Source organism: Neophocaena asiaeorientalis, unplaced genomic scaffold, assembly GCF_003031525.2.
Source record: "Neophocaena asiaeorientalis asiaeorientalis breed wild unplaced genomic scaffold, Neophocaena_asiaeorientalis_V1.1 scaffold86, whole genome shotgun sequence".
NCBI lineage: Eukaryota > Metazoa > Chordata > Mammalia > Artiodactyla > Phocoenidae > Neophocaena > Neophocaena asiaeorientalis.
In genome coordinates, this window is record NW_020175039.1 from 11697067 (window position 1) to 11725007 (window position 27941).

Consider the following 27941-nt stretch of genomic DNA (forward strand, 5'->3'; position numbering starts at 1 on the left):
AGCCTCTCGGGCTGGTGAGTGCCGGTCGGCCCTGATCCTCTGTGCGGGAATCTCTCCGCTTTGCCCTCCGCACCCCTGTTGCTGTTCTCTCCGCCGCGGCACCGAAGCTTTCCCCCTCCACCACCCGCCGTCTCCGCTTGCGAAGGGGCTTCCTAGTGTTTGGAAACCTTTCCTCCTTCACGGATCCCTCCCACTGACCCTAAAAGATTTTTAAAAGCAATAAAATGTTGGATAACCAACACTTCTTCATTTCTAAATTTTATTTAGCTGCATAATTTTAAATATCAAATATTTTATTGAAAAAATTTGCAGTGTATTTTTAGTGGAACAAATACACGTGTGAAGTTCCTTATGGTTGTATAACTGACAGGGATCTTCCTGTTTGAATCAGTAGAGAAAGATAATATCATGCCGTTTTGTAACGTTCTTATGAAATAATAAATTATTTCTACTAATCCGCACAGTGGACCCAGACATTTTATCTGAGGGAGAAAAAAAAAAAAAAACACGAAACATTGTTTCATCGATAGTAACTTAATTTAGAGTAAGAATATATGTTACTTTAAAAATATTTGAATGGGGCTTCCCTGGTGGTGCAGTGGTTGAGAGTACGCCTGCCGATGCACGGGACACGGGTTTGTGCCCCAGTCTGGGAAGATCCCACATGCCGCGGAGCGGCTGGGCCCGTGAGCCATGGCCGCTGAGCCTGTGCGTCCGGAGCCTGTGCTCCACAATGGGAGAGGCCACAACAGTGAGAGGCCCGCCGCAAAAAATATTTGAATGGATAATCATAGAGAAAAATTAGATATTATTGTTCTTTCTCTCCCTTCTTTTCCTACCTTTTAAAAGCTTTTACCTAACCCTACTCCAGAGCAAAGCCCCCTACATCTTCATTCTCTTTGCATAATTATTCTTCTGCTTCTTTGCCTCAGACGGTAGCCTAGTGACTGAGCTCAAGCTCTGGGTTTCTACATGAGTTTGAATCTTGACTCCAAGAGTTTCTTCTAAATGTAATTTCTTAACTGTCATTGCTTAGCTCCTTTATCCTGAATTTTTCTCACATGATAATTAACTGAGATAATAAATGAAACATTTTAAAACAATGCCTGCCACATAGTAAGTGCTCAATAAATGTTAGTTGTTAACATTTTTAGTGTTTATAACTGAGATTTGCTCCTCCTATGAAGCACTGCTTATTCTATATCCTATCCTAATGCTGGGGACTGTGAAAAGTCTTCTCTTATCTCCCCATCACCATTTATAAGTAAATATGCCTCTGGCTCTGTGGGGATGCAAAGTGGGTTGGGGAAGGACACCATTTTTAATGCTCTTCACATCCACTTGTAGTACCCCCTCCACCCTGCTCATTGAAGTCATCTGCTAAATACTGCTTGTTCCTCAGGTACCTCAAAGATTTTAGCAAGTGACCCCAAATCATCGTTTAACTCCATGCAAGCCATTCCCTAGGTGACTTTGAATCAATATGCATTTTTTTGCACCGTTAATAGATCTTTATTGGAGTATAATTGCTTCACAATACTGTGTTAGTCTCTGTTGTACACCAAAGTGAATCAGCCATATGCATACACATGTCCCCATATCCCCTCCCTCTTGAGCCTCCTTCCCATCCTCCCTGTCCCACCCCTCTAGGTCATCACAAAGCACCGAGCTGATCTCCCTGTGCTATGCTGCTGCTTCCCAGTAGCTATCTATTTTACATTCCGTCCTGTGTATATGTCAGTGCTACTCTCACTTCGCCCCATCTTGGGAAAAGACAAAAGGACAACCCTCAGAATGGGAGAAAATATTTGCAAATGAAACAACAGACAAAAGTTTAATCTCCAAAATATACAAACAGCTAATGGAGCTCAATATCAAAAAAACAAACAATCCAATTAAAAAGTGGGTGGAAGACTTAAATAGACATTTCACCAAGGAAGACATACAGATGGGCAAGAGGCACATGAAAAGATGCTCAGCGTCACTCATTATTAGAGAAATGCAAATCAAAACTATAAGAGAGATCACCTCACACCAGTCAGAATGGCCATTATCAAAAAATCTAGAAACAATAAATGCTGGAAAGGGTGTGATGAAAAGGGAGCCCTCCTGCACTGTTGGTGGGAATGTAAACTGATACAATCACTACACAAAACAATATGGAGGTTCCTTAAAAAACTAAAAATAGAACTACTCTATGACCCAGCAATCCCACTACTGGGCATATTCCCTGAGAAAACCATAATTCAATAAGTATGTGTTAATGATCTCATTCAACATCCTTGCCTACTGGTTTCTTGACCTCCTAAAATCCATTGAACTTACTCAGTATTTGCTCTAATCCTATCAAAACCAGACCTTATTGGGACAAAGTTAAAGTTTGTCTTCCTATGTGTGTGTTAATCTATTTTGTGTGCTCTGTCCTCCTTTGTCCAACTTGACTATTCTATTCTTGTATCTGTTAACAGAAATAAGAAACTTAATTATATTGGTTAAGGGTGTGTAATCTGGAACCTGTATTTCTGGGCTCTAATCCCAGGTCTATCACTTACTGTATGATCTTGGGCAAGTTATTAAGCTTCTCAGGACTCAGCTTCCTCATCTGTAGTAATATTTTCCTTCTAAGGTTGTCATGAGAAATAAGTAGCTTAGAATGATGCCTGCTACGTGATAAAGTTGCATTATATCTAAACTATGACTAACTCTTTAATATGCCAGCTGATGAGGACTTTGCAAAGGAAAACAATAGATATATATGCAGTAGTTTACAAATCATTTATATTTTTTCTATAAATAATGGATCAGTTTCCAGATCTATCTAGTAGTACATCAACAAGAGACTCCACTGAACTATCTTGTTGATGGAATACTATTTTAAAAATATATTATAAATCCATTAATCTTGAGTTGTAGTTTTCGTGTGTGAACTTCAAAGGCAATTTAATGAAAACATTTTATGCCAAGACATTTTAGGCTTATTACTTACTGTAATGCCTTTTGGGTCACTTTCTTATAACCTTCATCAATTTTAAAATCACATTTTCATTCCGTAGGCTTACAGTGGCATTTTAGAAATGTGCCTCTTTGTTAATGCGGTTGTTTTGATTTTAAGTGTGAGGACTTGGGGGAGAAAAAAATATATGTGTATAAAAACAGCTAAGTCCTTTTGGCAGAGGAAAGAATGGTAGGAACATAAGATGAGACTTCTGGCTGTTATACCTCAAAGAGTTTAATATAGTGCCATGAATCTACCTAATCTTTTCCAATTTGTTACCTAGTTTTCTTTGTTATCTGTCTCAGTGATGTCTCATTTCCCCAACTGACTGCTGCAGACTAGCAATCTGTAACAAAAACTCAGTCTCAATCTCAGATATAATAAAAAAAAAGGAGGCCACAAGATTAATGGCCCCAGCCATAATTATAAAGTCTCAAACCACAGACATTATAAGACCTTTCACATTTTACTCAGGGTGGAAGAAGCTGGGTTATCACTATAGTGTGAAGATATTGGTCTCGTAGTAAAGAAAATGTTGGGTTATTTGATCTGGGAAGCCTACTCTGTTTTGAGTACTGTTAGGAACTGTGGACACGAAATGGTTTCTTCCCTTAAGGAGCTTGTAATAATTTCATCCATTTCAGTTTTCCCTTGATAATGCCTATTTCTTGTTAATTCATAGAGGAGACAGGTCTATTCTTGGAGCTGTCAAGTAGAAGCCAGATGAAAACAGGCTGCTCTTGGAGACCATGCCACACACAGATATTGGGAATTTTATAATGTTCATGGTGATGTAGAACCAGTACATCGCTTCTCAAGTAATGACTACTCTGACAGGATATAAATGACAAATGTGGGAATATTTGAGGTCTTGCTTTCCCACCTGCTCAAACATTCCGTGTCTGCCAGCCTGATATTTCCAGCACACTGGACCAAACTGTCCCTCACACCTCCAGACACACACACACACACACACACACACACACACACACACACACACAGTCCTCCTAGAATGTTGCATTGCACACTTAGGATATAAGTGCATTAAAAAATGGGCAGAAAATCATTTAACCAGAGAGCTGGATGGGATAAAAACTATTTAGGGAGAATGGCTAAGTCAATCAATGCCATAATAATGATACAATGGGGGAGAGTAGAAAGATGAAAGCTTTGTGACGGGAAAAGGCATGGAGAGAGAGAGAGAGAGAGAGAGAGAGAGAGAGAGAAATTGAAAGATGGGGTTGTGGTGAATGAGACACTTCAGAGAGTGAGAGTTGAGAAAATATTTAGAATCGTGGCCATGGGCAATGCTTTGGATCCCATTTAAAATACCCTTTGAGAGGAGTAAAGTTCTTTTATGTGAATTTTGGCTGTTGAACCATGCTTCTCAAATGTGAGACCACTCACAAACTGAACATGTGCATGTTTATGGTTCCTCAGGGATCCATTAGAACCTCTGACTAGAGAACTCGCAGATGAGGGTTAAGGGATACAGTAATCCAAAGTATTTTGCCACCATTGGTTTCTCTTTCTGTCACATACCTTGAAATAGTCTCTGTTCTCTTTCCCTTCCTTTATGCAACTAAACGAAATATTCAAAAGTGAAATATTCAATAGCAGAGTGAAATTTCACCGCATTTGGATTATTAGTAACATTCCTGCTGAGACTATGACTTCTCAAACTTTGCTGAAGCATGCAGAGACCTCTGAAACCCACTGTCTCTGTCTGCCGAGCCTGTCAAAGTTCCTAAGATTTCACATCCTCCCTCTTTCCTATAGCTTGACTGTGGTACCTTAGTGATCATTTCAACTCTGCATAAATGCTTCTGTCTCCAGGTTACTTCATTTGTGTACCGTGTCACCTCTGCTGACTGTCCCCATCTCTTTGTCTTACTTTGTTTTTCTTTATGTTTTTATATACAGCGTTGTGAGGGAGGGAAAACGGAACTAACATTGATTGAAGCTTATGATGTGCCAGGCACTTTGCATATGCCATTCCACTTAATCACTCCTAACATATATAGTAAGTATTATCATCTGTATTTTATAAATGAGGAAAGTCAGCTCTTAGGTACAGTTTGTTGCCTAAGGTCCCACTAATTGTAAATAACTAAAACTGAATGCAGATAAAAGTGATATCAAAGCTTATGTTTTCTGCATTTGCCAGCATATATATGAACTCTTAGAGCAGTAAATGACAAAATTGTAAATTGGTTGTGTATGAAAGAGCATTTTTAAATAATAGTATTTTTAAATATTTTATCTTCTCTCAACCAGGGGTATAATTTCCTATTACAATTATAACTGCCAATTGCTAAAATGTGTTTATATTTAATTGACACTTATTTTAGCCTCATTTCTAGTTGAACCTTAATTAAAAAAATAATAGAAGCAAAGTAAATGTCAGTTAGAAATTTAAAAATGGGCAGGAACAAAAACTTTTGACAAGCAAATATGCTAAGTATAAAAAGTTCTGACATGCTGTAAAGGGAGTAGTCTCTTTTTCCATTTAAAGGCTGCTTTCTCTTTTCTTACCTATAAAATGGAACAAATAATAGTATTTATAATGTTATTGTGTAAATTAAATGAGATACTATGTGGAAAGCCCTTAGTCTACTAGTTAGAACATAGAAAGTGCTCAATAAATGGTAGATGATGTGGTAAGTTTGATGATGTTGCTGATGATGTTGTCTAGATTGGATTATGCAACATAGTGTAAGCCTCCAAGTATAAGATGAACACTTAAAAAAAAAAATAGAGAAGTTAACTAACCTGACTAAGGGATGACACAGTAACAGAGTGAGAATTGAAATTCTCACCTGTCCCATGCCAGATAGACTCCGTGTTATGTGTATATCTGTCTGTTGATATTCACATGAAATACTGATTTAAAACCATAAATGCAGGAATTTTACACTGATTCTTTTAAATTTCTTGCTGTTACTTTTGACTCATTTTGCCTACCAAGTGCTTTTAAAATCTGAACCGTTATCCTGTATATGAGCAAGCACTGCTTCGTCCAGATTTGTGTCATTTTCAAAAATGGTAAGCATATTTCATTGTTTTATCCAACTCAGTGATTAAAAGGTCAAATATGATAGATATATACAGAGGCCTTTGACACACCACTAGAGCCAGTAGATCAATCTAAGCCTTCCAGGACATCAATCTTTTTTTTTTTTTTTTGCGGTACGCGGGCCTCTCACCGTTGTGGCCTTTCCCGTTGTGGAGCACAGGCTTCGGACGCGCAGGCTCAGCGGCCATGGCTCATGGGCCCAGCCGCTCCGCAGCAGGCAGGCAGACTCCCAACCACTGCTCCACCAGGGAAGCCCCATCAATCCTTTTATCAAATGTTCTGATACATGTGCCAGTCATCTACAGATCCAAACGTCCGTTCCAGATTCCATCAATGTTTTCCAGAAGTATATAAAGAAAGACATAGTCAAGTTCTTTCTGATATCCAAATTGTCTCTCCATGACCTTTAAATCTTTAAAATATGACATGAAATTAGTGATATTTTCTTAATGTGTATTTTCATTTAAAAAATATATATTGATCTCCTGCATCTCCTAAGTATTCCATAAAGCAAAAAAGTTAATTGAATTTTAGTTTGTCTGTATGATGGGAGGTAAATCCACCCCAAAAATAATGACATTTATTTAACATCACTTGAAACTGTACAGGATAAAATATAGAGTGAAAATAGAACATTACAAAACTATATAGATTATTGTATTAACTTCGAAACAATTATATATACTTCAAAAAAATGAAAAACACCAAAGTGCAAAGTTTATGCATGATATTTATTTTCTTCTTTTACACTTTTCATTTTATAGCACTTTAATTTGAACATGTGTTAGAAATAAAATCTAGCAAATCCGTCTGAAATATTTAATGCAAATAGTGTGGGTAAGAGAAGACCTCACTGAGAAGTGGCATCTAAGAAAAGCAAGAAAGCAGGTGAACCATCTGACTGCAAGCTATCAGAGAAAGAGAGGTCCAGGGAAGTAAAACAGAAGGGACCCTAAGTGGGTCATGCACCTAGTTTATGTCCTAGAAACAGCAGGAGTGAGAGTGAGAGGAGTGAGCCAGGAGGTAAGGTTATGGAGGCAAGAAGGAGAGAACCAGGTATTCTAGTGTCTTGAAGACCATTGTAATGGACTTTGGCTATTAGTCTGAGAGAGACAGGAAGTTATTGGGATTTGAGCTAGTCTAAGAACATCACACTGGCTAATATATTGAGAAGAGACTGTAAAGGATCCAGAGTGGAAACTAGGACACAATTAGGAGGTTATTTCATTAATCCAAGCAAGAGATGACAGTGGCTTAGTGGTGGAGGTGGTGGGAAATTACTGGACACCAGATATATTTTGAAGTTAGGGTCAACTGGATATGCTAATGAATTTGGATCTGGGATGTGAGAGAAAAAGGGTTGCTGAGAATGACTTCAAACTGTCTAACCTGAGCCTCTGGAAGGATTGTGCTGCCATTGACTGAGATGGAGAAGGCTTTACAGTGATAATTTTTTTGGTGGGGTGGGAAGATCAGGGATTAATTTTTGCACATGTAAATATTTAAAGGCCTGCTAATCATACAGATATTGATATTTCATAGACAGTTCGAAGTATAAGCCTGTTTGCACATGGTCTGGGCTGGACATATAAATTTTGGAGAGTATCAGCCTATTAGGGTATTTGAGTTAATATACATAAAATTCTTAGAATGTTCCTGAAAGGGCTGCCACCACATAAGGTTGAACAGGCTGTACACTGCAGACCTTCAAGGGAGTATCATCTAGATAGACTACACTCTGAAGTATGCTCTTGGCTGTTTTTGGTGGCCCTGGCTGGTTCATCATAAGTGCTCATAAATCTACCTATTCTTATCACTGTTAATTGGTTGCAGACAGCAGACAGGTCTTAATATATTAAGTCTGCTGGTAAGGTTCCCCAGTCTGTTCATACCTCTTATTTATATGTTTTAGAAATACATTTGACATTGATCAGAGATAATTATGTTCCTCAGTGGGTGGAATTCCTATACTCTACTCTGTGCTCACAGCTATGAACAGTGATAATTAATGCTTTCTAATTGCTTGATTTGAAAGAAATGTTTGACAGTATCAAATATGAAATCTTCCAGTTTTTCAGGAAAAAAGTTTAATTTTTTTCTTATAATTTGAGTCAAATTGTTACAAAAGTATTTGGCCCCTTTGCTATTCTCTTTGAAGTTTGTCTCTATTAGCTTTCAGGAGTTTGAAGGTATGCTGGGAGAAGTATAGAAGGTATGAAATAGTAATATAGACAGCATTATATCAGATCTTTATATTCAATGAGAAGTACAATTCCTTTAGTATGTTAATGTCATTTCTATCAGTCACTCTTATGATCACATGAGGCTGTAGATGTAAGCGATAAGTAACAATTTTAAGTTTTAAATTGGTTATCATCAGATTTCTTTTTGCCACTGAAATTTGTGTAGATCTCGCCGTTCTCCTTGAATCTATAGGTAGAAACATCGAAACTCAGCATGTTAATAGAGTACCTGTTTACCCTTATATATGATTTAAGAGGTTTTGAAAATGGCACTCTTTTATTTAATTAATTTATTATTTTATTTTATTTTATTTTTTGCTGCGTTGAGTCTTCAGTGCTGTGCGTGGGCTTTCTCTAGTTGCGGCGAGCGGGGGCTACTCTTTGTTGCAGTGCATGGGCTTCTCATTGCGGTGGCTTCTCTTGCTGCGGAGCATGGCTCTAGGCACGTGGATTTCAGTAGTTGTGGCACGCGGGCTCTAGAGCACAGGCTCAGTAGTTATGGCACATGGGCTTAGTTGCTCTGCGACATGTGGAATCTTCCTGGACCAGGGATCGAACCCGTGTCCCTACATTGGCAGGTGGATTTTTAACCACTGTACCACCAGGGAAGTCCGAAAAATGGCACTCTTATAGGTTTTGTACCTGGGGTTTCTGCTATTATCATATCTACTCTAGATTGATTTGTGTTTACAGAAGGCCTCAGAAGAAATGAAAATTTACTCAGTAGGCTCAGTACTTTCAAACTTTTGCACAATTCTGTGTGCCACATTAACTGTTAGTCTATCAGCTATTTCTCTATAATCCTATCTGAAGTGGTACTGGGCTTGGAGCTACTGTGTGCTCTGGCAGTTACAGATTAGTCCTAGGTTGCTGAGCCTTTGAGGAAAGGGTGGATAGAAGTGCTGCAGACTAAACTTGATATATTTGATCAAAATTAATCTTGATCACATGATCATATATGCTCCTCTCAATCCTTTCGCTTTAGATTTCTTAAAATGAATAACAATAAGGTTGATATTACTTATTTCTTTTTCAATACAGTGATTAGTAAAACATTTTAAACAACTAATTCCTGATTTAATTTACTGCTAGATGAAAAATTCCACATATATATATTTTTAATTTTTAAATTCGTCTTTCTAGTTAGTGAAAATACCTGCCCATCTTTTTTCTGAACAGCAAAATGTATAACAGTAAAGTTTCCATTCAATAATTCACTTTCAAATCATAGATAATATAGGAAGATTGAATTAAGACTAGAAGAAAATGTAAGCTCAATTTACAGGACAAAAGTGTGAGGATGAATAAGCACATAACAATGAGAACTGTCAGGTAAGAATAAGGGAAGTTTAACATCTGATAAAAAGAAAAATTCCACCTTACATTAATATTATTAACCCTACTAATATATCATTTACTGGAGTCATGTTGTGACTTTACTATCATATGGGTGATTCATAATAATTTAAAATTGAAAATAAAAACTATGTATTTTCTAGGACTCCTGGGGGAAAAGAAAATGCAAATTGATGGAAATATATTCACAAGTCAGAGTAAATACTGAGAAATGAGAGACTGCTAGATTTTTACACTGTTTAATTCTGTACGTTTGGCCAACAAGCATCTGATCAGATCTAATTGTCACAAAATATGGCCATAATGTTAACAGAGTTTGGAATTATTTGCCAAACCATTATTTTTTTTTTAGTAGGTTATAAAGCTAAGTGACACTAAAAATTATTTACATATACAGACTCTTTTCCCTGTGAAATCAGGCCTCCTGAGGTACTGCATACCTGAGAACCGAGGACCAGAAGAAAGTTCCTAGTAAGATATCTATTGAGCCATAGTTAAAATATTTCCCTTCCTGTTAGGAGACGCACAAGGGACCCGTCAGAGGCCATGTTTATCCTCTCCACTGAAATGCTCTGGGTAGATCTCATTTTAGATGTCACATAGATAAATCACATGTAAGGAATACAGTAGACTTTGGAGCTACCAGGCATTAAATTGGAAACAGTCCAGCTCAACCTGGCTTGGTCCAACTCTTCCTTCCTAAGCTAGGGGACTGTTGAAAATTCAGATTTATCACCTTCTTTCATTAAACACATGGAGGGTGAACATTATATATAGAGTAGTCAAAACCTTTTCCCTTCAGAATAATGCTGAATTAATTCTGAATTCTCTTAGAATAGTAACCATGTCTGTTTCAGCTTAACTCCAATATGTAACATAGTTCCTGATACACAGATACAGATGGTACTCAATAAATACTTATAGATAGATGGATGGAAGGAAAGTAAGAAAAAAGTTTGTAGAATTTTTTTTTCCAATTTGAGATTAATAATTACTAAGGAAACACTTTTGTGCAGCAGAAATGTTGGGAACAAAACGCTAAAACCAGATTTTAAAAATATTAAACATTGTAAGAAATACTTATGGATAGATGGATGGAAGGAAAGTAAGAAAAAAAGTTTGTAGAATTTTTTTTTCCAATTTGAGATTAATAATTACTAAGGAAACACTTTTGTGCAGCAGAAATGTTGGGAACAAAACGCTAAAACCAGATTTTAAAAATATTAAACATTGTAGCCCATTAAAACTACACTATTCAGGGCTTCCCTGGTGGCGCAGTAGTTGAGAGTCTGCCTGACAATTCAGGGTACATGGGTTCGTGCCCCGGTCCGGGAAGATCCCACGTGCCGCGGAGCGGCTGGGCCCGTGAGCCATGGCCGCTGAGTCTGCTTGTCCAGAGCCTATGCTCCACAACGGGAGAGGCCACAATAGTGAGAGTCCCGTGTACCGCCAAAAAAAAAAACAACAAAAACTACACTATTCAATTGTCTGCAAGAATCAAACCAAGGTTGCAAGTGTGAAAGTGTGAAAAATGCATTAATTCAGAAATACATCGTTGTAGGCAGAGATCTTCGTCAGATACTTTGACATTTAGTTAATTGCAACAATTCAGTGAGAATAGTGTTAGCCCAAGTGCCGTGTATCACACAGTTTTGAAGACCAAAACTGAACTGAGTGCCTGAGCAGATTCCAAAAACCTCAAAGCCCTAGAGACAGTGAAATGAAGGGCAGGCCAGAAGGAGCAGCCATTAACTGAGGCACATTCAATTCACGGTCCTCCAGCACACTTGTCATGACAGAACTCTGAAGTGTGTGGGCCAAGCAATCACCTCCTTTTGGTTTTCAAAAGGGGTGGAGGGAATATAAGTCTGAGTAAAATCCCAGAGAAGAAACAGTTGTCGGCTTCCTGTTATAGACGTAATTGATATTTCTACTTTTATATAAATGAAAAATGGAAACTAACAAATGAAATCTCTTCACAGCATTTAGACAAGGTTAAATTATTTAAGCGTTCTGTGTTTGTGCGGGCACTATTTAACTTGTGCCCAACTAGGTGGGTCTCGCTATGGTACTCTGGCAAGAATTGTAAACAAAATTTCTAGTAATATTTCTTTTTCTATTAGATGTGAGAGTAGGTCTTGAGATGGTAAATTGAAACTGCAAGAATAAGAAGGTAAAAAAAATATGTAATCCAATTAAAGGGAATCATTGAAGTTTTAAAATGTCTAATGTTACTCAGCATTTTTTATTAACAGCTACAGATAGTTGTTTGGCAACCATAAATAAAGCTAAATATTTTATTAGGCCCAAATCCAATTAGAGAAGTCATAGATTAAATGGTAGATCGTCCTCTGCTTCAGATATCTTCAATTAACAGAGTACTTAATGGGTCGATTTAAAGGATTTTAACACACCTAAAGAAACACATTAACATTAGCTACTTTCTCATAAAAAGTTTGTACTCAGAAAAAGTTTGCACTGCTTTTGTCTCACAGTCCTTTCTAATTTCCTCTGGTATAAATCAATTTAGATTTATTAGCTTTATACAAAAGAACTCCGGTAGGTTTTTAATAATAATTATCATTATCACTGATTAAAGTTATATTGTTCAAGCCAGATGGAGTCCTTTTCCTGTCAGCTAGAATGAGCTTGCATTATGTAGTTATAATGTGTTTGGATCTAAAAAACAGATGGCAGAGTGACAGGATATTATACGCTTGTGATGTCAGCTTCAGTGCTTCACAAACAGAATTGCTTTAAATAAACCCCATTGAGGCCAGGATCTAGATGCTTTTAAGAGGGTGGCTGGGACTGAGCTTAAGTGTTATATTAACTTGGAAATAGTACTGTTCACTTGCAGAAGAGTAGACCAGTAGGATGGTCTGAGGTTTAGCCTGAGAAAGGGTGTCTGCTGAATCTGTCCCTTAACTGTGAAAGCATTTAACATACTAGGTTCATTCAGTCAGTCTCAGAAGGAGAGACTAAGACAAACAACAAAAAAAAGCTGCCCAAGTTGTAAGAACTTCCAAGAGGAAGAGTTAAAAACAGGGTCAAGGGGGGCTTCCCTGGTGGCGCAGTGGTTGGGGGTCCGCCAGCCGATGCAGGGGACACGGGTTCGTGCCCCGGTCCGGGAAGGTCCCACATGCCGCAGAGCGGCTGGGCCCGTGAGCCATGGTCGCTGAGCCTGCGCGTCCGGAGCCTGTGCTCCACAACGGGAGAGGCCACAACGGTACCGAAAAAACAAAACAACAAAAAAAAATAACTGGGTCAAGGAAAGATGGAAACTTTTGATATAACCTTATTCCATAATTTTTACAGTGAAGTTAACTATTTTAAAATAAACAACTTGAATAGGCATGTACTCGTTCACAATTTATATTAGAAAATTAACAGACAAGGTTTAATAAGAACTTTGTTATGGAAAACTTTAGTCTTTGATAGATTTTCATGTCCACTTTTCTCTAAAAATGAGCCCATTCCATATCCTTGTACTCACAAAAATTTGGAGTAAGCCTATGAAATTCAGCTGCAAACTTCAAAGAAAGTCATTAAACATTATTTCTTCTAGCTAATATTCTTTTGTTGAGATCGTAGGGAATTTCTCTGTGGGACAACTCTATTTGCTGAGGCAAATACCCATAGTAGCATCATCGTTAAAAGGAAAATGAGACTATAGGAAATAAAGGCTGATATTTGATAATGAAGGTAGTATCAATAAAATTTTTAGAAGAGGACATAAAATAACTGAAATTAAGATTCCTAAAAAATTAGCTGTTTTAAATCCTTGAAATACTTATATAAAGATGTTGGTTTGCAAATTGGCCCCTGTACCTAAAGGACAAGGAGAGACGGAAGAAAGAGGCAGCCCACTCCAGATTAGTAGGCAACAGGTTTAATAAGCAAGGGAACTTATTTATGAGATTTTTCTTGGGCAACAGCAACGTGAGTAGATCTCAGCATCCGCCTGCCAGAGTCTTAAAAGTTTGTATAGAGGTCCTAACTAAATTCAGTCACTTATTCAGTCCAGATGGTCTCAGCAACACCTTACTCTCTCAAGGCTATGTCCTTGAAAGAGCTGCTAGCATGGGATTCGTTGGATGGACATACATTTCAAGGACAAGGGAGGGGGTGAGAAGCCTCTGATTGCCTGGGTTCAGCTCACAGGTCAACTGGCAGTCACAGCCTCTTAATGACCTCCTTCTCAGGAATATAGCTAATATTATGTCATAACTATAAATGGAATATAACCTTTAAAAATTGTGAATCATTGTGATGTACACCTGAAACTTATTAATATTGTACATCAAGTATACTTCAATAAAGAAATTTTTAAAAAGTGCAAACTTATGGTTACCCAAGGGGAAAGAGGGGAAGGGATAAATTAGGAGTTTGGGATTAAAATATACATACTACTGTATATAAAATAGATATCCAACAAGGACCTACTGTATAGTGCAGGGAACTATACTCAATATCATTGTCAATCAACTATATTTCAATAAAAAATTTTAAAAAGACACAATAGACCTTTGACAAAAAAAAGATAATCTAAATTATATATAAAACCTTTTTTTTCTGACGGTTTATCATGTTTGTAATATATTCTTGTTTTCATAGACTTCAATTTCTTTTTTAACTATTGAGTTAATCCTTAACATCTGTTGGTATCAGTAAGCCCTGAACTTTTGAAATTATATCAAGTAGGATATAGATCAATAGAATAAAAATATTCAATAGTTGAAGTGAAACTTATTTCATGTAAATATTTACTTCTATGTAGGAATATTTACAGATTCTGTATTGCCTTTTCTTATAAAATGAGATGAGAGGATTTTGAATATCAAGAGATTGTATTTCTTCTTCACATGTATTTGACATTCAGATTTTGCTACTTAAATGGGCATTTTATGAGCTATGTTTCAACTCTAGTATGAATTAAAAATCCTCATAAAGGGGCAAGAATGTTTCCTTTGAGGTCTTAACTCCTAGTCAGAGTGAAAGATTATAATACACATGTGCTTTCTGCTGTTCTACAGGTGGACGTTGCCATAAGTCCTGCACTGGCCGATGCTGGGGACCCACAGAAAATCATTGCCAGACTTGTAAGTGTTCAACAGTGAAAAGACATAGCCTTGAAATTGTCAAGTAATTTTAATAATTGATACTTTTCACACTTCTGGTTATCAGAAACATGAAAATGAGCTTTTGCCTCCTTGTGGTAGATTGATTCTATCTAAGTAAACTGCCTAATCTCAAAGCTTTCAAATTAAATGTAATATGTAGTTGTTTCCTATATTTCTTTGTGGATTCTGGATTAATGATAGCAACACAAATGTGTTGCTATTAACCATGACTTCAGAGTCTGTACATCAGAGGAAGTAGGAAAACCAAATGTATACAAAATGATAATTAACTGAATTTCAGGTTAACTGAATATCTCAGTACTTTTCCCAAATAGTTACATCACTATTCATTCACTGGAGAAAGAAAAAAGAAAGGAAGAGTGTACTGTGTACCCACTGTGTTCCAGGTACAGAGATATAAACTATGTGAATTATAAATATAGATTCACTATTAAATCGCAAAATGTATCTCACCCTTAGTGTATATTGTTTCTTGTATTAGTCATTAAAATAAGTATGAGGGATGATAATCACTGCTAAGACATTTAAAAACAAAGTATACTGAACATAAAGACAAATATCTAATGTTTTCAGCATTCTTAAAGTCATCTGATACTTAAATCAGCACTGAACTTTCACTAATCTTAAGGATAAATGTTTTCTTTAAAAAGAAGTACAAAATGGTCTATATAAATGGTAAAGACTTTTCTTCCTGCTATAATAACAGCTGAAATAATAAATGGAAAACAATGTGGAGGCTATCTGAAATGTATCTCTTCTTTTAGCATAGAAGACATAGAAAATATTAAAAATTTGAACATACAAATATTAGATATTGTGGACATCTGTTATACTGTTGGATTAAAGTATAGACTTAAATTAACTTATTTAATAGAAACAATGTTTTATGGCAACAATGTTTTGACAAGAATTTTAAGCAGGATTCTAAAGTAAGATTAGATTACTGTGTGAAGCACATTCACTATGATATTGGAGAAAATGTGTATTAATGAGAAGTAGAAATAACCAGTCCTTCATGACACAGAAGGATAAATCAGCCATGCAGAGGCAAAGGAGAATTGGAGAGAGAGAGTAACAGTTTTTGACAGTTTTTACTTTCTGGTTCTCTGGTCTTCCTGAGAAGAAGTTCTCTGGTTCTCTTGTCTTCCTGAGGTCCCTGGTTCTTCCTGAGCTCCCTGGTCCCTGATTCTCTGGTCTTCCTGAGGTCCAAATGCATTTTTTTTTTTGTTAGGAACCTTAAGAAACACAATGTTCTAGTACATTGAAATTACTTTTGCTACTTGCCACCAAGTGGGGGTGGGAGGAAGTCTTGACTAAGAAAGTCATCAAGCCATAGCTCATGCTATCAAATCATCAGCCATGCAGTCATTAAATTCACCTAATTTTCCAGTGTAGAAATTAAACTTACTATAATAACATAAAATTGGCTTAATGGTCACCATGCCTATTCCACAGAGTCTAAATTCAGTAAACATTTACTTGTATCTGCTATGTGCAAATCCAAATTTTAGAGTAGTATTCATTTGCATGGATCTTTATGGTTTATAAAACATTTCCATTTTAAAATTTATTTTCACAATATTCCTGTTAGTTTATGAGGACAGTTTTCATTAGCCTCATTTCACAATTGGGGAAATGTAAGCTGAGGAAATGATTGTGGGAGCTGTTAAATTTACACAGCTGATACCTGGGATTTTAACTTAAGTGTCCTGAATCTAAGGATAGTACTGTTTCCTGTATACAGTATTACACAGCAGTTTAGTGGGCAAGGCCACTGGATTTATAATCAGCCAGATGATACAAATCTCAGCTGTTTCCACTTTCTATCATGAGAAAGTGATTTAATTTTTCTAAACCTCAGTTACCATATCTATAAAATGGAGATATTACACTTACCTCAGAGGGCTGCTATTTTGTAATCAAATTCAATACAATAATGTGGTTGAAATGCTTAAAAATGTTTTGGCATATACTAAGAGCCTAATAAATAATAGCTAAGGTTATAATAAAATTAAGTAGATACTCCTAGAAAACTTAATCCAACTTAAAACAATGAATGGATGTGGAAGCAAAGCTCGTGCAGGCCAGTTCCACCTGTGAAGGCTACTGACCTAGATGGCTGGGGAATAAAAAAGCAAAAACCCTGGAGTGAAGTGGAGGCTGCTTGCCCTTGACATTTGCTCCTGTTCTCTCTCTCCTTGTTTGAGATACTTGAAAGGTAAATTATATCCATATTTAAAAAGTCCAACATCCAGAGGCACATTGTATTTTGGAAGTACTCAAAGATGTACTTATTGTAAGACCTGAATTTTAGAAATACGATCAGAAACTTTGAGAATTAGACCTCATGAGAGATTCCATAGAGATATTAGACCTCCAGAGAGTCCATGGAGATGTAACATCCATGATTGAACATTTTTCCAAAGAAATGTAAATTTTCCAGGCTTCCTTTACATTGCTGATAGCCCTTCTGTTAGTTAAAATATATTATCCTTAGGCCCACTTCAGATGCACTTATCTCTGAACCCTGATTGAACTTTTTAAAAATCAGAAAACAGTCTGGGCAAGTTTTTGAAAATATTCTGCTTTTTTTGTTGACTGGCCATACAAAAGTACATCTTAGGATCTGAAAGACATGATCTTATATCATTACTTACAAATGATGTCTTTCCTTATGACTGAAATAAGTTCACTTCACTGAGGGCTTCTCTGGAGGTATTCAACTTCATGATTTGCCAAGTATTTCCTTATTTTTATGGATAATTACTCTTGGAGATTTTGCATATATTAGGGAAGAAAGGTAAAATATTTAGAAGCGCCACACCTTAGCTAAGGAAACTGACATTAAGAATACATTTCATTCACCACATTATATCAATGCTGACATCCTCCCACAGGTGTTTCCTCCTAAAAAAGCAAGTATGCCAGGAATGACCCTCTGTGTCACTAAACGGTGAGGAGTCACCATAAAGACAACTGCTTCAGGTTCTAGGAGAACAAGTCCATGATAATGAATGACTTGCTAGGGTAAAATGAAGCAAAGAGTGATGATCAGAATGAAAACATCTCTGAACAGAGATATGGGAAAGGAAAAATGCTGGTGACAACGATGGTAAGCTTGAGAGCAGGTCTGTAGGGGTCAGAAGTTTTAAAAAGAAGAAATGAGGAAGAAGTTTTGTGTTTTGTTTTTAATAGATTTCATGAAATGGAAAGAGAGCATGAATAAATTGACAGCTTACTATTGCAGGGGAACACATTTTGACACCCTAATATGTGTCTCTTTGGCATGAGGATTAATTTAAGCTAATTATTTTTAAGGCCTGAAAGACTCAGAAGGAACCTTCCCCCTAACTGCCTAAAAGAGTGTAGTTAGAGGACCTGTTCCAGGGAGGGAACTATCACCACAGGTAACTATAGTGTGAACTAGATGTGGTAGATGAGGGGGAACTTAGCAAAGGCTGTTTGTTAATATTCCTCTCTGAGTCCCAGTGTCTTTGCATAGGCCCGCAAACATTTGTGTACCAAACCTTTGTTTTTCTCTCTCCATGTCAGTTGGCTTCCTCCCCTTTGAAGTCCCAAACACCTTTGCCCAACATCCTCTTTTGTCTTTAGCTGAAGATGGTAGTTAAGGTGAGAGTTTCAGCCATTTTGGCGAGTTATTCAGTTTTGTTGGATTTCTCCAGTGTATACATGTTATTCAACTTTTGTTTGATTTTCTCCTTTTAATCTGATTCATGTCAATATAATTCGTAAGAATCTAGAAGGGTAGAGGAAAATTTTTCTTCCCAATGCTATGGTCAGCAGTTCACCATGCATAACTATAAAAACTTTATAAAATTTTAGTAAAATTTGGTAACGTGTTGCAGCTTCTTCTGTGTACTGGTTGCTACAGTTAGCTTTGATTGCACGTTGAATAATGTAAGTGTATCATTTTCCTCTATAGCATTTCATAATGTTCAGACTGTAAACTCTGGAGCCAGCAGCTATTTTTAAAAAGTTTTTTTCTAAAATGATCCAAAAATTAAAATGTTTTTCTAAACAAACTCCTAAAAAAAGAAAAAAAAAACAAACTTAGACAACCTAAAGAATTTTATAAATATTAAAGCAAGTTCATTGTGCTGGTAGAATCTAGCCAGCTGTTCCCTTCTTACTGTTTTACTCATGAGTCTGATTTTCTAAAATAACTTAAATTCATTCTTTTTAAATCCTTTTTGATGTTAGGTCATCATGATCCTATAAACCTAACAGAAATATTTCTCACATAGTTGCAAAAGGTCATAATAGAACTTATGAAGGAATACTGTGGGCCTGCATTATACATGGAGCCGTGACTCAAACTTGAAAGTGCTTTTAAGCTCAGTTAAATCGTGTCCGCATTGCTCCACAGCACAGCTTAAGTAAATTGATTCAGTGGATTAATGTACTCATGTCAGGGGAGACAAACCTATCTGCTGTGTGAAGTCTGAAGCTTATAGTAGTATTATTTAGCAGGCTTACTGGTAAGAATGACAACTCTCTCTATTCATAAGAACTGAGTCCTAGGTTTGAGCTCGTAGGTTTAGGTGTGAGAGAGACTAAGCTTTGAGAAATAAATAATAATGATTAAAGGAAAGAAGTTATCTCTGTCCCTGCAAGATATATGAAGCACACATCTCATATAAAATAAATGCTGCATATCCTTTTTTATCTTTAAGCACAATATCAGGCCAGCTTTCTCCAGCCTCCTATTATCAGCCTGGGTAGTTGTTTCATTTTACGCGTTCCTTTTGTCATCTCAGTTAGGAACTGCGTTTTAGAGGATGAAGGGAGCTTGTATCAAAATATTACAGTTTGATTCCCCCAACCTTACACATTGTGTGTTAAAGTAGTTATAATTGTCTTTAACTGCTGGTTGTATAACTAAAATTTTCTCAGCTGATTACCACTCAATCTATTCTTCAGTCTTCTAGTTGCTTTATAAGTAACATTTCTTGCTTAGAAACTAATTGAAAAATAAAGTGCACTTGACAATAGGTTAAAAAATTGTTTTTCTCTTAAATCAAAGTGTCACATCAAAAAAGATAAATTAATGAGGAAATGCATGTTTCAATTACTGGAGTAAACAGATGTCTTCTGACCACTGAAATGTTCATTAAATTGATTGAAGCTAAGGCATTATTTTAACAAAAAGAAAACTTCTGGGGAATTTACCCTTTGCTTCTAAAGTATTCTTCCTAGCTAGGTTATCTCAAAATCTTTTTTTTAATTAAAAATAAAGTAGCATTGAAATTAATACAAGCAGTGTATTTGTTCTGTTGTAGATAATTGTGAATGGAGGGTACTACTATACTGGCAAAGTAAAAACTTGTTCCAAACAACACTTTATGTTATTTACTGTTTCTATACAGACATTATAGAACATGCTAGGAAAAAATTAGAAATTATTTAGCATTTTTCTCATTAATTTATTATGCTTGTACACACAGAAAATTACTTTCAGTAGTTGCAATATATTAAAAATTTCAGTTTCATAAAAGGGAAAAAAACTTGGTCTGGCTTATGGATTCTATTCAGTTCTAGAGCAAAGTTTAGAAATATCTATATATCTATATCTATATCTACTTTTATTCATTCTAAAATATATCTGGAACTTCTTTGAAGTGAATATTAAAACCTAAGAAAATAATTATATATTTTTGTTCCTCAAAATTTCAGCAAGAAAATGGAGCAACTTGAAACTAAATTATACTTTTTTCCATGAAATTTCCAAAAGTTTCCTATAGATTGCAAAACCAAAATGACAAATTATGAAAATAATATACTAATTATACTTACATACATGCGTACAGATACAGTTTGCTAAAGTGTAATCGTATTTACAATCTTTGTGGAACAAACCCTGTTTAAAAAGAAGGTGCCAATGTAGTAAATATCCAATTAGAGCAGAGAAAAGCAAGTGGGAGCTAATGGGGAAAAGAGAAAGCGCTGAGCCAGCAGGCTCGATCAATCAGGATAACAGCAAGCCTTTGTTAAAAGCCAACATCTTTAATTAAAACCTTTGTATTTTACTAATAACTTTGCATGTCCATAAGCTTTCTTATTGATTTCAATTATTTCCTTTTTTTTTCCTTTTTTTGGATTTGTAGTTTCTGGAGATATTGTAAAATTAAGGGAAGCACTACGATAGACTCATTTGCATACATTTCTAAAATTATGCCTATCTAAAACATTTCCAAAAGTGACTCAAAAATATCCTTGTGGAAAATGAGAGAAAAATCTCTCCTAATATGCTGTTTATTTTGATATAAGTTGATAATATTTGTTGTAATTTGATGATCTTTCTCAGATTTAAAGAAAGGGGTGTTCATTTTAACTATAGGAGATAAGTTATTTGAAATGCTCTGTAAAATACTGTTTAATGTGATTCAGGAAATATCATCTAATGTTATGCTAAAGGCTCAAGGGGTATAAAGAAAGTATATAAAATTGTGCCTGTTCTCTGGAAATGCTCTGGTACAAGACAAAGCCGAGGGATGTTTGAAAAGGTCAAAAAGAATACTGAACTGAGGGCATCAAGAGAGATGTAGTCCTAGCTTTAAACTAACTCAGTTTCAAGGACTTCAGTTTCCCTAAGTTCCCTCATCTACAAAATGAAAAGTTTGAAAAAAGATGATTTTTGTTCATGCTTTTTGCATGGTTAGGATATTTGCGTGTGTATGCATGTGCGTGTTTATTAGCCGTAGATATAGATGATACAGGCATAGTCATAGACACAGATTTATGTACAGATAGTTTGGGAGAATTGTTTTGTGGCAGTTTTAGCCTATTGATAGTGATGCTGTCTACTAGGAATGCCTGAGGCACTCACCTGGCCCCCTACTACTTGAGGGGAGTACCCACAGACATTTTCTGGACCAGAGTCAACATTGTGGCTGGATGAGTCCTTGTGGTTCTTATTATGATTTTAAGACACACCTCAGCAACAACCATTAGGGAACTTTGAAAAAGCAAGGGTTGTCACTCACAGGTCTTGGAGGTATGGCAGGCTCAATGGCTACACGGTGAGGTCACGGGTAGAGAGAAAGACAAAGTATGAACCTGGGGCTCTTCCTGTCTTACAGTTGAGAGTGGGGTACCTAGGGTTTCACAGATTCACTCTTTAATGGCAAATTTAAAATATAAGAGCAGGAATTCAGGTGTGGGAATGGAAAAAGCGGGGTCACTTAAAACATTAGTTATCTAGGTTACTTAAAGCTTTCTGAAAGGGGAACTTCATGAGTGGGGGCAGTCTGGCTTCTTTTCTAGGTGTTTTACTAGCAGCTGTGTCATACAGCTGGCAATATGTTCATTTGAGATGGATGTCTTTGAAATGGATGACTTGACAATCAAAAGCCTAATTAATGTCAGGCACTTACACCACAGGAGTGCAAACTGTGGGTTGGGTAGAAGTAGGTAACCTAGCAGTGAGATCAGAGAGTGAGTACTACACATTTGAAGGATTATTGAGAGTACATTGAGAAGAAAAGTCAGAAATATCTGAAAATATTATGATTAGAAGAATTTTGTTATTATGGTAGTAATGATAATTTATTCTGAATGTTTTGCAGCAAAAGAATTGACTGTCATTATAATACTATCTTTGACTATAGAAGAGTTCAAAATTATCTACATGTGATATGAGAGTGTCATTTGATGAACAGAACACTCATACTCACTGTTTGCTACAGGAGTGGAAAAAAGAAGTATGAGATGTCATTCTCAGAAAAGCAAGCACTTGCATACCACTCTCATGGTTAGGGAGTTGCACAAGCCTGGAGAAAAATATCCTCCTTAGAGTTCTGCTTTGCATTAATCTGAGATGTATCATCTATTTATTGACTTAATTGGTTCAGCTGGAGGAAGAATTAAGTAACTGGCATGGGGATGAGGAAGAAAAGAAGGGGATACTGGATACTCGTCAATTATGCTTATGTCAAGTAACATTTTTACTCATTATATGAGAATAAATGTGAATTTCCTAAATATCAGACATACTCCATTTCTCAAGCCAGTATCAATTTTATGCATTAAATTTGACAGTTTATAATGGTGTCATGGATGTCTCTGTACATTAACATAGATATTTCCAAGAGAAATAGTCACTATCTTAATTCATCATGAAGTTATAAAAGATAAACTGGAAACATAATTTTCACATGTTACTACCTCACTGATAATGGTTATTTTTGGTTTATCCAAAGTCCTTTTGCCCATGAAGTTTGTTTTAATGGAGATGATAGAGCATTATGACTCTGAGAATAACTCGGGTTTTGTTCTGATTTGAATACTTCTTGAACTCAAATAACTGTTACCCAGGGAGATTATTTTTCTGTACAGTGAGGATGTTGCATGTATTTAAGGTGTATTTAATTTCATTGACTAGGGGAGGGGTGGAGGTGAGAGACAGAAAGACGGACTCTGACACTTACAGGTAATTACAGATAATTTAAAATAAAAATCAAACCACAGTATTTTACCAAGACATAACAGAAAACTTAAATGAGTGAAGAATTACCACACTGCAAGATGAGAAGTCTCAAATGATGAAAATGTCAGTTGTTCTAAAATTAAGCTATGCATTTAACCATCTTCAGTCAATTCCCAATGTTTCGTTTTGTTTTTAATTGAACAAAATAATCTAAAGTATTCCTGGAAAATACATTTAATAAAATAGCCAGACATTTAAAAGGAATGACTATGTGGAAGGACACTCCCAAGTATTAAAATGTTAAAAAGTAATAAGTATTAAAGCAGTATGGTATTAGTTCAGAATGGAATTGGCTCAATGGAATGTAATAGAAAGTTCGGATAGAGTCTAAAGTCTATATGGTAATTTGGTTTTTATGAAGTTAACATTTTTTAATGGCAAATGTATAGATTATTCAATAAATAGTGTTAGAACAAATGGTTCACAGTATGGAAAAAATAAAGTTAGATCCCCACCATAAAACAAAACATGAGATGAATTGTACATTAAAAGTTTAAAAGGCATCAGAAAGACTATAGATATAGATGGATTATAGACTAAAAGTTTAAAAAGCATGAAATCGATTGTAGACGAAAAGTTACAAAAGCATGAAATAGATTGTAGATGAAAAGTTAAAAAAGCATGAAATAACTGAAAGTACTAGAAAAATGTAGGTAAAAGCTATGACATGATGACTTTTTTTTCCCCCTTTTATCACCATTAAAGCTTGACTTGTCATTTTATTTTTTATTTTTTTAACATCTTTATTGGAGTATAATTGCTTTACAATGTTGTGTTAGTTTCTGCTGTATAACAGAGTGAATCAGCTATACGTATACATATATCCCCATATCCCCTCCCTCTTGCGAGAAATTTTAAAAGAAGAAAAAGATTATTTTAATTATATTAGAGTGTTTTATATTTTTAAAATAAAGTATTTTAATAAAATTTAAGAGAATTAAAATTTTTCACAAGAAATTTGTAAAAAATGTTTTTCTTCACTTATAAACAATTACATAATTTAAAAAAAAACTAATTATTTTCATAATTAGATTGTCAAAGTTAAAAAGAATGATAATTCCTTGTGAGGATTAAAAATATACAGAGAGAAGCAATCGCAGTTACTGTCTTGAATTATTATTTTTTTTTTGTATTTATCGCATTTTGTTTATTCGTTCATCTGCTGATGGACCTTTGGGTTGCTTCCACCTCTTGGCTATAGTGAATAGTGCTCTGTGAACATGAACATACAAATCTTTCTAGACCCTGCTTTCAGTTCTTTTGGATATACACCCAGTGAATTACTTATGGATGTGTATTTTATGCTCTCTTAACTGTCACACTACCATGGAGCTATAACAGGGAGGTCAGCATATAGACACCCCAAAATTGACATTGGTTATTGATGTGGTAAGAAATTTTTTTTTTATTTTTGCATATTTATAGTGATATATTTCTCTAAAAACATGTATTGCTTATGTAATTTCAGAATTTTAAAAAAGGAAGGAACAACAAAAAATTATATTCTTTTTATTATGACTCTTTTTGTAATTTTCGGGGATGTCCAAAATTTTGTCTATATCAGAGAGATGATAATTTTTAGTGATATATTAATAATACATAAAAGCTTTAAATATCTATAGATACATTATTTTCTATAAAAATTTTACTCAAAGAGAATCCCAAATGTGTTTTATACTGGCCCACAGTTTAACACACTGCCATGTAGGACAATATCAGACTTAACTACCCCAAATTTTCACTGTGACGATGGAAATATAAAACACAAACTTCTGGGAATCACCAGTCTCAGTGGTACAACTCCGGAGGGAAAGCACTGTGGCAGGCACTGTTGTACAATGATTTCCGTAGCCTCTGGGATCATAAAACCTCAGAAAAAGAAAATTCATGTCCAGTGGCTTTACGTTCCTGAATTCATTAGCAGGCCAATTTGCTGCACATATATAAAAGAAGCACTAAGGTTAGTTCCCTAATTTTCTATTTTGACCTTTGTCCATACAATTGAATAGTACTCTCCAATCACTGGTTGCAACTCGTTAGTGGATTGTAAAGTCATTTCTGTGGACCCTGACCAACATTAAATTTTTATTGAAATAGAATAGATTAGTATAAAATAAACCAGATTACAATAGAATAGAAAAGGCAGTATCAAAATGCTTTGCACATCATTAGGGTCAATATAATGCCTTAAAACTTTTCATCATGGATATGTGTACTGAGCCATGATGTAAAATTGTACTATAAATTGTGATGAAAAAAGTTAGAAAAACACCGAAAAGGAACATCATTTAACTTTTAGGCAGGTGCGATTATCCTTTAAAAAAAAAATAAACTCAAACATACATTCTATGAGAATAAAAGTAATATTTTGAAAACATTCTTTTGTATATGCTTGAAGCATGTGTTTTTGGTGTAACTATTTTAGGTAGTTCCACTTTAAAATTCTGTTATTACTGAGACATGGACTTGAATGTTGGCCCTATCTGGGCCTCAGTTTTCTCCTCTTTAAAACCAGTAGGTTAAATTCAATCATATATAAGGGTCTATAATATGCTAAATATAAAATAATCTTATTTCTATGGCTTTTGCTATAAATTTGAAGAATATTTGAAAAATATCTTAGTCTTCATTACTCATCGTTTGTAATTGCGTTGTTACTTAAAATGACTATAGAACTAATTATTTTTCAAGAGTGTAAAGCAGTTATGTGTAGATCATTTTAGTTATTCCATGTTGTATTTTTTTTTTAGAATTTAATTTTTTTTCCAGTTGTATTGAGATATGAATGACATACAGTACTGTATAAGTTTAGGTGTCCAGCATAGTGATTGGATTTATATACATCATGAAATGATGATCATGATAAGTTTAGTGAGCATCCATCATCCCATATCAATACAAAATTAAAGAAATAAGAAAAAAAACATTTTTTCCTTATGATGAGAACTCTTAGGATTACTCTCTTAACAACTTTCATATGTATAGTACAGCAGTGTTAATTATTTTTATCATGTTGTACATTACATCTCTAGTACTTATCTTATGGCTGGAACCTTTTTTTAAATTTATTTTTTATTTATTTTCACACACACACACACACACACACACACACACACACACACTGTATTTTACTTTTACAAGAGATAAGTGAACTGACACCAGGCATTGTAAATAGATGACCACAACAAAAGGAACAGTGATTGCAATTACCAAACATGAAACACACTCATACTGTGTCATAATATTGACATTCAGTCCAGGAATCCTCCACTGTAACAGCTCCTTTACTTTGCAGTGAAAATTGATTTGTATATTTTTTGCCTCTGAGTCCTTGTGGGATTTTTTTTTTTATTATCCAAACAGGAAGTCACAAAAATTATAATCATCCTCATCAGTTCACTCAGTCCCATTTAATTAATTTTTTTTATCTTGATCTTTTGTTAGCACTTTTATGAATTCATCAGTTTTCCATTAGAGTTCTGAAAATGATTATTCATTCAGTTCAACAGTATAGTCAGTTACCAGAAACCTGTACTTGTCAAAGTCTTTTCCATGAATTCCTTGAAGATGAAACCCTTTTATAGGAGCATTTTTGCAAAAGCATCAGAGTACACACAGAACTGTCTGTAAATGACAAAAGACTTAAAAATGACCACGGTTAAAGATTTGATGAAAGTACATAATAATGATTGACAAGAAAATTAAGTTATTTCTGAGATATACATTTTAAAGTAATAACTAGAATTATGACTTATAACATTGTACCAGAACATATAAGATTTTTAGAAATTTCATGTAACGTCTGAAACATTTATATTAACATATTTCACACAAATAACCGAAAGAAAGTTTAGTATTAGTTGTTTTTTTGTTTGTTTGCTTGTTTATACTGCACGTTTTTATTAGTTATCAGTTTTATACACATCAGTGTATACATGTCAATCCCAATCACCCAATTCAGCTCATCACCATCCCCACCCCACCATGGTTTTCCCCCCTTGGTGTCCATACATTTGTTCTCTACATCCATGTCTCAACTTCTGCTCTGCAAACTGGTTCATCTGTACCATTTTTCTAGGTTCCACATACATGCATTAATATATGATATTTGTTTTTCTCTTTCTGACTTCACTCTGTATGACAGTCTCTAGATCCATCCATGTCTCAACAAATGACTCAGTTTCGTTCCTTTGTATGGCTGAGTAATATTCCATTGTATATATGTACCACATCTTCTTTATCCATTCATCTGTCGATGGGCATTTAGGTTGCTTCCATGATCTGGCTATTGTAAACAGTGCTGCAATGAACATTGGAGTGCATGTGTCTTTTTGAATTATGGTTTTCTCTGGGTATATGCCCAGTAGTGGGATTGCTGGATCATAAAGTCCCCTACTATTATTGTGTTACTGTCGATTTCCTCTTTTATAGCTGTTAGCAGTTGACTTATATATTGAGATGATCCTATGTTGGGTGCATATATATTTAGAATTTTTATGTCTTGCATTGATCCATTGATCATTATGTACTGTCCTTCCTTGTCTCTTGTAACATTCTTTATTTTAAAGTCTATTTTATCTGATATGAGTATTGCTACTCCAGCTTTCTTTTGATTTCCATG

The 27941-nt window shown here is 35.3% G+C and overlaps 1 protein-coding gene across 1 annotated transcript in view; it reads left to right on the forward strand.

Annotated features, from left to right (window-relative positions):
• The window catches only part of ERBB4 (erb-b2 receptor tyrosine kinase 4), a 1100940-nt gene that overhangs the window by 756255 nt on the left and 316744 nt on the right, over positions 1–27941 (forward strand). The window contains exon 5 of the mRNA XM_024763203.1: positions 14707–14772. Within this exon, the coding sequence (XP_024618971.1) occupies positions 14707–14772 (66 nt within the window). The remainder of the gene's footprint in view (positions 1–14706; positions 14773–27941) is intronic.